The sequence below is a fragment of the Patiria miniata genome, unplaced genomic scaffold (assembly GCF_015706575.1).
Source record: "Patiria miniata isolate m_02_andy unplaced genomic scaffold, ASM1570657v1 HiC_scaffold_17, whole genome shotgun sequence".
NCBI classification, from domain to species: domain Eukaryota; kingdom Metazoa; phylum Echinodermata; class Asteroidea; order Valvatida; family Asterinidae; genus Patiria; species Patiria miniata.
Window position 1 is genome coordinate 8,372,604 of NW_024037055.1, and position 11,339 is coordinate 8,383,942.

General features: G+C 37.3%; 1 protein-coding gene across 4 annotated transcripts in view; it reads left to right on the top strand.

Annotated features, from left to right (window-relative positions):
- Window positions 1–3,784, top strand: part of LOC119723745 (GRIP and coiled-coil domain-containing protein 2-like) — a 29,678-nt gene extending 25,894 nt beyond the window's left edge. For all 4 annotated transcript variants that reach the window (XM_038194581.1, XM_038194584.1, XM_038194582.1 and 1 more), the window contains exons 21-26: window positions 239–341; window positions 454–711; window positions 1,108–1,329; window positions 2,252–2,395; window positions 3,005–3,113; window positions 3,370–3,784. In XM_038194581.1, the coding sequence (XP_038050509.1) occupies window positions 239–341; window positions 454–711; window positions 1,108–1,329; window positions 2,252–2,395; window positions 3,005–3,113; window positions 3,370–3,446 (913 nt within the window). In that variant the 3' untranslated portion in view covers window positions 3,447–3,784. The remainder of the gene's footprint in view (window positions 1–238; window positions 342–453; window positions 712–1,107; window positions 1,330–2,251; window positions 2,396–3,004; window positions 3,114–3,369) is intronic.
- Window positions 3,785–11,339: the final 7,555 nt, after the last annotated feature.

Below are 11,339 nucleotides of genomic sequence, written 5' to 3' on the forward strand. Positions count from 1 at the left end.
TACCGGCATTATTCAATGCTGGGAAGGTATAACAGACTCGCTTTGGAGGAGGTGTGGCGATCTCCCCACAGCAGCATACGAGTCTGGCCCAATCGCTATGAAAGAGAGATGGGCACTCCGTCCCTGTGAATACAGGTTCGTCCCCTTTACTTTTTTTTTTGGCTTCAGCCTGAATGCCAATGCTATATGCCTATTTTGGCATGGAGCACTTTCAAGCTCATTATTTTTTTTTTTTTAGGATGGAGAAACTACGCATAGAGAGCCAGTCAAGTAACATTGAGCACCGCGAGACGATCAGGGAACTCACTGCCCAGAACGACTCACTCACCAACACGTTCAAGGTAAAACTAGGGAAGCCAATTTTCTCAAATTTCAATAGTGACTTCCGCCCAGTAAGAAGCGTTGGTTTCAGGTGCCGTTTAACCAACCTGATCCCGTTTTTTTTATTTGCAGGCACAGATGCGACAGCTACAAGACGACCACCACCGCAGCTTGGACTCGCTGCAGCACCAACTTGAGATGACCGAGAACCAGATGTACCGGCTGCAGAAAGAGCAGCAGCATGCATACCAGCAGCAACAGCCGCAGCAGCAGCAGCAGCTGCAGCCAGGGCGCCAAGCACCTGCAGCAAGGAACGGCGGAGAGACCAAGGAGAACCTGCAGGACGCGTCGGCGGCAAGGCCCACACTGGAGGAGAGGGAACAGGGAGAGGTGAGATTGACACCTAGGCACATTCACTTTCATTTTAACATTTCTACTTAGTTTTCAACCATCACAAATTATTAACTCTACAAACGATCCACAAAAGGAAACTGACTAGGTGCATTATAATAGGTGCATTGTCCTGGGCATTCAGAAGATGGTGAAATCATTAAAATTTAATCGAGCACATCCAACAACAAAAAAGGAGAAAGAAAAATGTGAAAAGTGCGTAGCTTTGTTGCCATACAAGGAAAGTAGACTTTTTTCCTAAGATGCACTGGGGATAAAGCAGACTTTTCACTGAAAATGGCAGCTTTTTGTGAACCACATGCATTCTGGCACCTGATTTAGAAAAATTCATGTGTATCCCAATATTGTATTCCCCACTTTCTCCTGCCAATTTAGGGCATGGAGTACACGGACGCGGAACCCAGCACCGCCAGCAAGCAGCGTCTCTCCTCCACGGCCAGTAATGCCCCCATGGTACCCCTGGCTCAACTCCTGAGCGAGTCCTCCATGGTGGAGTCTGCTCCCAGCATGGTCAGCCTGGTGGGGTCCACCGCGGAGGAAGAACAACTCAGGACGGAGCTGACCGCCACGAGAAAGAAACTTGATCACTTCAGCGAGGTAGGACTATCTATTCAACCCTAACTGTATTGGATCCTTTAACATTGCAAACAGCTGGTTTCATGGAATGTCACATAACTTTATATGTGATGCGATCAATCTAAATGAGTCATTTGTTGGGAACTTTCATTTGGAGATTCAGGCCAAAATAGGGCCACTTCATCACATCACTTCATCACATTTCTTGGTGTTCGGACTTCCATAATTTTTGAACTAAAGATGGTACCAGCATGCGGTTTTTTACAGCAGTAATGCTTAGATTGTGCTCTTTTCAAAACTGTAAAAAAAAACATTTACCAGGGTCGACAAACGACTCATTTAGCTTGATCGCATCACATATGCCAATAGATGGTGTTTCACAGTTAAGATTGATTTTTGTGAAACTCGGCATGTCCTGAGTATTTTAAACAACTTGGACCAGGACGATTTAAGCTGATTGTGTTTAGTTTTACGACAGTCACAAAAAATAGTCTTTGAATAAGCTCAACTTTTGATTCTGAAAAAAAAATATCTTTGTTTTTTATACTTGAAATCACTTATCAACTCTGAAAATGGTTTCACAGGAAAACAGTGTTTCTTTGCCCGGAAAAACAACCCAATTTGGCCAATGGCAGACTTTACGACTATCAAGAAGCTTGGGAGGCAAATATTTAGAGGGAGGCTTTTAAAACAAAAATGGAATCTTGAAGAGAATTTTTTAATTTCTTCAATTTTTTTTTTTAATTCAAACCAGATCAAAAAGTCAACAGTATCCATTCTAGACAGTTCCAAGGGGTGACTGAGTGTAATCTAAGTTTAAAAAAAATTGAGTCGCAGTCCACCAACACGAGTATTTACACAAACATAAGACGTTTTGTAGGTTTCTTCCTTTCCAATACAACATCTTATTTCTCAAGTGATCATGTTATTTTTATTTGTGCAGATCATGAGTGACAACGAAGCGACCATCATGCGATTGACGGAGCAGGCCAAGGTGCTCAAGGAGGAGATCCGACGTCTGGAGCGAAACCAGGAGAGGGAGGATGCGATCGCCAACATGGAATACCTCAAGAACGTCGTCATGAAAGTAAGACCGATACCTTTCTCTGTTTCTTGACTTTAATAATCTACGCGTATCAAATGTTGCTTCAAATTAAGAACCCTGTTTACTGGGATCCCCCCCCCCCCCATAAGATCTTGGCCATCGAGTGACGAAAAATTTTGAAACTCAATACATGCATAGAGCAACTCATCATGAACATACCCAACAAATTTCATGACTATAGGTCAAAGGATTTTGTAATTATGGCTAATTAATTATTCATATGTACGAATGGTAATGCTGCTCTGCCTACACGACGTATATGGGAAAATTTAGTTTTCACGCCGGAAAATGTTTCGCTGTGCGGCAACCCATGGTTCGATTTTTATATTTTTGGTATCAAAAGATGCACTAGGTTCGAGGCTCAAAAGTCATAACAGCTCGGGTCGCGAAAACAATTTTTATCATAGCTATTGCGGAAAAAGTTTTAGGGTTAAAACACTAAAACCCCTAATCAATCCATTTCTGAAAATTACAGCAAAAGCAAATGTTGTATATTACACTCTACCTATAAATTATCCAGTAAGTTTAAGACAAGTTTATCCGCATTTGAAGCAAAAGACGACAAAAAGAAATTTCAAATTCTCCTCTCAGTTTCTGGTGCCAGCTCAGTCAGGCGAGAGGCAGCATTTGATCCCCGTGCTGACCACGATGTTGAAGCTCAGCGACAAGGAACGACAAGAAATCTTAGATGCCATGGAAGGTGAGTTTCTCTCCAAGATGCCCCCGCCCAAAACTTGCCTACTTTTGCCACATTTCGTCATCATTGTACAAAGATACAGTTTTAAAAATCTTATATTTTCACCCATTTCCAAGCTATCGAATCATGGCCCAGTTCATCATGTATCTATTTTTATACTTTGGGGAAAAAAAATTAGAAATACATCAATGGAATTTCAGATTTGTTATTATTGTTTCTATTCATAAGATGGATTTTTACTTTTTTTTCTGTTAAATAGGGGAAGAAATAGCAGCTGGAAATGAGACTAAGAAGTGGGGTTCCTACTTGCACCGCTGGTCTGGGGGCATTGTGTGAATGCTGGCACACCACAATCACGGCTGAAGAAGAGGCCACAGATAATTTGGCATGGGCTATTTACGGTGACCCGGCCCCTAGCCCGTTTTAAATGCACTTTAATACCGAGGAAAAAAGGAGTGCCACATTGTTCGGGGATATTTGTAAATTTCTGGCAAAAAGGAAGATTTAGAGGACATGTTTTGTAGGTTTCTTTTTACAGGACACTAAACACCTGCTTTCTCTCTGAGAAGTGTTTATCAGAATTTGGAAATATTTCTTCCGCTTCAGGGACTGTTTTTGGTTGATCACAATTCAGGCATTTGATTTCATCCATAACAAAAATCAAGACATCTAGAGAGAATGTCCTTCAGGTTTCATATTCAGCTCATAGAATTTTTTTGTTTCAAAAATGTTTTTATGATTTTGCACCTTCTTCCTCCTCTTACTGGCTATAATGTTGAAAGTTGAATGTTGGTTTCTCAGAAAAAAAAGTCCTGCTTTTGGTGGGTTTCTTGTGGTTCTCGCGGGCAAATGTTTTGTTGATAAATTAATACATGAAAAAGTAGAAATATTGAACATATGTTTATTTTTGTAACAATCCTGTAAAAAGTAATGGTAGCATGCAATCATTCCAGATATCAAAACTTTGCTTTGACTTAAATAAGATAAACAGATCACTAAGTGGTGGACCAGAATTGAAAGTGTAAATGACGAGACTACATGTAAATACAATTATGAGCGGTAAATCAAACAGTTTAATTTGATTAATTAAGCACCCCTTGGTAATTCTCAAGCCATCTCCTGTTTATCATGAGATTCATTCGTCAATATACTGATTTTATTAAAAACATTTCAAAAGTTGAACTAAGACATTGACTGGAGCGGGGTTTGAACCTGCGACCTCCGGTTTGCAGTTCCGGTGCTCTACCAACTGAGCTAGCCCTATGTTGGCGGTTCCCCAATTTGTCAATGTATTTTTTCAAGGGGTGCTAGTCAGGAGCCATAAACCTGTATATGCCATGTTTTTTTAACTTTGACAATTATTATAATTAACCTAGCCAGTTTCCCCTTGTATTTTATTTTGAGAAAAAAATTGTGAATTTTTGAGTAAGCACAGATCTGAAGTAAAACTTGAGCCGAAACAGCACTTGTTTTCTTCTTTTTTTTCCCCTCTAGACTTACACTTGTGTAATAGCTATGTAGGTATTTCGACCACCAGAAAAAAAACCCATGTTTTTTACCCAAACAAAAATGGGTTGTGTAGGGGAAAAAGAAGAAGAAAATATCAAACTTGGGAAGATGACTAAAACTTCTGTCCGTATATTTACCCACACAAAAATCCACCAACACTAATTGTATATGATAGTGTATCGTGGCTGTAAATTATCATAGCTTATTTAGGAAAATTAGTGTGCATCAGTTTTTCGCTATAAAACCTTAATCTGGACAATATTTTATACTACAAAAGCATTATCCATTTACATTCCCCCCCCATCCCCCCCTCCCATCCCCCCATCCCCAAAATATTCCATATCTCTTGCTGTATATTTCAAGTTGTGTATATAACTTGTTCTAATACATGTAATGTAAGTGCCTTAATGCCATCAGCTTTCATGCTATGAATAAGATTTCTGAAAATATGTCAATTAAACCGGAGAGGAATCTTGGTGTTCTTTTTTTTTTCCTGTCAATGAAATTTTCATGACTTTTTTTGACTGATTTTACCCCATATTCTTGACGCAATGTTTATTTGGAATAGCACATCTTGCCTGTAGACGAGTTCATGCATCTTCCCGGCAAGTTTCAAACAATTTCATTTATTGGCCGAAATTGAAAACAAATGCAAGGGGTTACCCTTGCATTTTTTCCATCAAATTTGGCCAAAAATTGACTTTTCTCCGAACAGCTCAGAAATACCACCGGATGCAAGAGGAGCTTCAATAACTATTCAAACACACAAAATCTGGAGGATTCATCAATTTTTATTTAAAAAAAAATCACATTTTTGACTGATTTTAGCCCAAATCTTTGGCACTTTTTTGTTTGGAATAGCACACCTGTTCAGAACTTAAGTCCAGTTGGAATGTGTTTTAGGACCCTTAAGGCATCTTTCTAGCGACTTTCAAGCAATTTCATTTTTTGGCCAAAATTGATAAATGCAAGGGGTTAACCTTACTGTACATTTTTAGTCAAAATTGGCCGAAAAATGTCTTTTCTCGAAACAATGCAGAAATTCATCTGGAAGCAAGAGGAACATCAATTAATACTCTAACATGCACAATTTTGAAGATTTGAGCAAAAATCATCCATTTTGCAGAAAAAGAAGTAAATCTTTTGAGCGATTTTACCTTAAATTTTCGACGGAATTCCCCCTTTTATAGCACATCAGTCCAGAAATTGATTTGGAATGCCTTCTAGGGCCCTAAGGGCATCCTTTTAGCGACTTTCAAGCAATTTCTTTTTTTGGCCAAAATTGAAAAAATGCAAGGGGATAACCTTACATTTTTAGTCAAAATTGGCCAAAAATTAACTTTTCTCGAAACTGCAGAAATTCATCTGGAAGCAAGAGGAACATCGATCAATACTGTAACAGGCACAATTTTGAAGATTTGGACAAAAATCTTCCATTTTTGGAGAAAAAGAAGTTAATTTTTTGAGCGATTTTACCTTAAATTTTTGACGAAATTTCCCCTTTTATTGCATATCTGTCCAGAAATCGATTTGGAATGCGTTCTTGGGCCCTTAGGGCATCTTTCTAGCGACTTTCAAGCAATTTCATTTTTTGGCCAAAATTGAAAAAAATGCAAGGGGTTAACGTTGTATTTTTCGTCAAATTAACTTTACATTATTTGTTAGTCAAAATTAGCAAAAAAAATACTTTTCTCGAAACAATGTAAAATTAATCTGGAAGCAAGAGGAACATCAATCAATACTCTTACACACACAATTTTGAAGATTTGGGCAAAAATCATCCATTTTTGGAGAAAAAGAAGTTAATTTTTTGAGCGATTTTACCTTAACTTGTCGACGGAATTTCCCCTATTATGGCACATCTGTCCAGAAATCGATTTGGAATGCGTTCTAGGGCCCTTAAGGCATCTTTCCAGCGACTTTCAAGCAATTTCATTTTTTGACCAAAATTTGGCCAAAAATACAAGGGGTAAACCTTACATTTTTCATCAAATTTGGCCAAAACTTGACTTTTTTCCAAACAGCTCAGAAATACCACAGGATGCAAGAGAAGCTTCAATAACTATTTAAACCCCAAAATCTGGAAGATTTGGGCCAAATTCATCAATTCTTGTAAAAAAAAAGTCCCGTTTTTGACTGAATTTTGCCCAAATCTTTGGCGCATGTTTGTTTGGAATAGCACACCTGTTCAGAAGTCCAGTTGGAATGTGTTCCAGGGCCTTTTAGGCATCCTTCCAGCCAGTTTTAGCAATTTCATTTTTTTGGCCAAAATTGAAAAAAATGCAAGGGGTTAACGTTGTATTTTTCGTCAAATTTGGTTTTAAAAAAATGGCTTTTCTCGAAATAAAGCAGAACTTCATCTGGAAGCAAGAGGAACATCAATCAATACTCTTAACACGCACAATTTTGAAGATTTGGGCAAAAATCATCCTTTTTAGGAGAAAAAGAAATTAATTTTTTTGAGCGATTGTACCTTAAATTTACGACAGGATTTCCCCTTTTATAGCACATCTGTCCAGAAATCGATTTGGAATGCGTTTTTGGGCCCTTAAGGCATCTTTCTAGCGACTTTCAAGCAATTTCATTTTTTGGCAAAAATGGAAACAAATGCAAGGGGTTAACCTTACATTTTTAGTCAAATTTAACAATGTGACTTTTCTCGAAACAATGTAGAAATTCATCTGGAGGCAAGAGGAACATCAATCAATACTCTAACACGCACAATTTTCAAGATTTGGGCAAAAATCATCCATTTTAGGAGAAAAAGAAGTAAATTTTTTGAGGGATTTTACCTTAAATTGTCGACGGAATTTCCCCTATTATAGCACATCTGTCCAGAAATCGATTTGGAATGCGTTTTTGGGCCCTTAAGGCATCTTTCTAGCGACTTTCAAGCAATTTCATTTTTTGGCCAAAATTGAAAAAAATACAAGGGGTTAACCTTACATTTTTCATCAAATTTGGCCAAAACTTGACTTTTTTCCAAACAGCTCAGAAATACCACAGGATGCAAGAGAAGCTTCAATAACTATTTAAACCCCAAAATCTGGAAGATTTGGGCCAAATTCATCTATTTTTGTAAAAAAAAGTTCCGTTTTTGACTGATTTTAACCCAAATCTTTGGCGCATGTTTGTTTGGAATAGCACACCTGTTCAGAAGTCCAGTTGGAATGTGTTCCAGGGCCTTTAGGCATCCTTCCAGCCAGTTCCAAGCAATTTCATTTTTTGGCCAAAATTGAAAAAAATACATTTTTAGTCAAAATTAGTAGAAAATGGAATAAAGCAGAACTTCATCTGGAAGCATGAGGAACATCAATCAATACTCTAACACGCACAATTTTGAAAATTTGGGCAAAAATCATAAATTTTAGGAGAAACAGAAATTAATTTTTTGAGCGATTTTACCTTAAATTGTCGACAGAATTTCCCCTTTTATAGCACATCTGTCCAGATGTCGATTTGGAATGCGTTCTAGGGCCCTTAAGGCATCTTTCTAGCGACTTTCAAGCAATTTCATTTTTTGGCAAAAATGGAAACAAATGCAAGGGGTTAACCCTGCATTTTTAGTCAAATTTGGAAAAATGTGACTTTTCTCAAAACAAGGCAGAAATTCATCTGGAGGCAAGAGGAACATCAATCAATACTCTAACACGCACAATTTTGAAGATTTGGGCAAAAATCATCCATTTTAGGAGAAAAAGGAGTTAATTTTTGAGCGATTTTACCTTAAAGTGTCGACAGAATTTCCCCTTTTATAGCACATCTGTCCAGGAATTTATTTGGAATGCGTTCTAGGGCCCTTAAGGCATCTTTCTAGCGACTTTCAAGCAATTTCATTTTTTGACCAAAATTGAAAAAAATGCAAGGGGTTAACCTTACAATTTTAATCCAATTTGGCGAAAATGGGACTTTTCTCGAAACAATGCAGAAATTCATCTGGAGGCAAGAGGAACATCAATTAATACTCTAACACGCACAATTTTCAAGATTTGGGCAAAAAATCATCAATTTTTGGAGAAAAAGAAGTTAATTTTTGAGGGATTTTACCTTATATTGTCCACGGAATTTCCCCTGTTAGAGCACATCTGTCCAGAAATCGATTTGGAATGCGTTCTAGGGCCCTTAAGGCGTCTTTCTAGCGACTTTCAAGCAATTTCATTTTTTGGCCAAAATTGAAAATACCTTACATTTTTAGTCAAATTTGGCAAAAATGTGACTTTTCTCAAAACAAGGCAGAAATTCATCTGGAGGCAAGAGGAACATCATCAATACTCTAACATGCACAATTTTCAAGATTTAGGCAAAAATCATCCATTTTAGGAGAAAAAGAAGTTATTTTTTTGAGCGATTTTACCTTAAATTGCCGACGGAATTTCCCCTATTATGGCACATCTGTCCAGAAATCGATTTGGAATGCGTTCTAGGGCCCGTAAGGCATCTTTCTAGCGACTTTCAAGCAATTTCATGTCGGGTCCAAAATTAAAAAAAAAAGCAAGGGGTTAACCTTACATTTTTAGTCAAAACTGGCCAAAAAAAATGACTTTTCTCGAAACAATGCAGAAATTCATCTGGAAGCAAGAGGAACATCAATCAACACTCTAACACGCACAATTTTGAAAATTTGGGCAAAAAGCAATTTCATTTTTTGGCAAAAATTGAAAAAAATGCAAGGGGTTAACCTTACATTTTTAGTCAAATTTGGCAAAAATGTGACTTTTCTCAAAACAAGGCAGAAATTCATCTGGAGGCAAGAGGAACATCAAACAATACTCTAACACGCACAATTTTCAAGATTTGGGCAAAAATCATCCATTTTAGGAGAAAAAGAAGTTAATTTTTTGAGGGATTTTACCTTAAATTGCCGACGGAATTTCCCCTATTATGGCACATCTGTTCAGAAATCGATTTGGAATGCGTTCTAGGGCCCTTAAGGCATCTTTCTAGCGACTTTCAAACAATTTCATTTTGGGGCCAAAATTGAAAAACATGCAAGGGGTTAACCTTACATTTTTAGTCAAAACTGGCCCCCCAAAAAAGACTTTTCTCGAAACAATGCAGAAATTCATCTGGAAGCAAGAGGAACATCAATCAATACTCTAACACGCACAATTTTGAAAATTTGGGCAAAAATCATCTATTTAGGAGAAAAAGAAGTTATTTTTTTGAGCGATTTTAGCTTAAATTTTCGACGGAATTTCCCCTATTATAGCACACCTGTTCAGAAGTCCAGTTGGAATGTGTTCCAAGGTCCTTTAGGCATCTTCCAAGCAAGTGTCAAGCAATTTCATGTTTTGCTCAAAATTGAAAAAAAAATACAAGGGGTTCTCCGTATATTTTTAGTCAAAATTGGCCAAAAATTAACTTTTCTCAAAACAATGCAGAAATTCATCTGGAGGCAAGAGGAACATCAATCAATACTCTAACACGCACATTATTTGGAAGATTCCGGCCAAAATCGTCATTTTGTTCTGAAAAAGAAGTTAGTTTTTTGAGCGATTTTAGCTTAAATTTTCGACGGAATTTCCCCTATTATTGCACATCTGTCCAAAAATCGATTTGAATGCGTTCTATGGCCCTTAGGCATCTTTCTAGCGACTTTTAAGCAATTTCATTTTTTGGCCAAAATGGAAAAAAATTCAAGGGGTTAACCTTACATTTTTAGTAAAAATTGGCCAAAAAAATCACAAAAATCCGGAAGCAAGAGGAACATTAATCAATACTCTACACGCACAATTTTGAAAATTTGGGCAAAAATCATCAATTTTTGGAAAAAATATTTTTTTGAGCGATTGATTGTACCTGAAATCACTATTCAAACACCCAAAATCTGGAAGATTTGGGCCAAATTCATAAAATTTTTAGACAAAATTTTTGTTTCGCATTTTTTTACTGAAGTCCAGTTGGAATGCGTTCTAAGGTCCTTTAGGCATCTTCCCAGCAAGCTTCAAGCAATTTCATTTTTTAGGCCAAAATTGAAAACAAATGCAAGTGGTTAACCTTAAATTTGTCATCAAATTTTGCCAAAATTTGATTTTTTACTCAAACTGCTCGAAATCTGACACCAGAACATACTTATTACTTTAAGAAAGTCGAGAACTGCAAACGCAGGAATAGCATACCCCGGTGGGGTTGTATACGGTTGTTTCAATCGTTTGAAACAACTCGGAAACGGCGAACTGCAATTCCAGGGATGAGACTGATTATGTCTCTGAAATTTGAGGCATAAAGGAAAAGCACACACTCACACGTACGGTGGCAATGTGTAATTAACAATTTCAAGAAAAAAAACACCTGAAATAAGGCAACGGAAAGATTCCATCTAGCCATCACTAATTTTTCCCTTCAGACACCAATCAGCCACCAGAAAGTTAAAATATGTTCTAAAAGACAAAAGAAACAGGGGAAATATTGAAGTATTTACTGAGAAAACACTTAGAATTGTTCAGACCAGTCTCATAGGGTTTGTGCACAGGGTGACAAGTGATGACCAGATATGGGAATCTTTCCAAGACAATTTCAGGTGGTCTAGTATCCCTGCAATTCTGCCTCTGTCGTTTATCTATTAAAAAAAAGTGAGTATTTTTTCATCAGAAAAGTCCCTTTTGTGAATTATTACCCCTAAAATGTTCTTTTTGGGGCATGACACTGCAGAATTTCATTCAAAGTTGATGACAACAATGTACAAAGCAAAACTTTATGCATCACCCCCCTCAAAAAAAA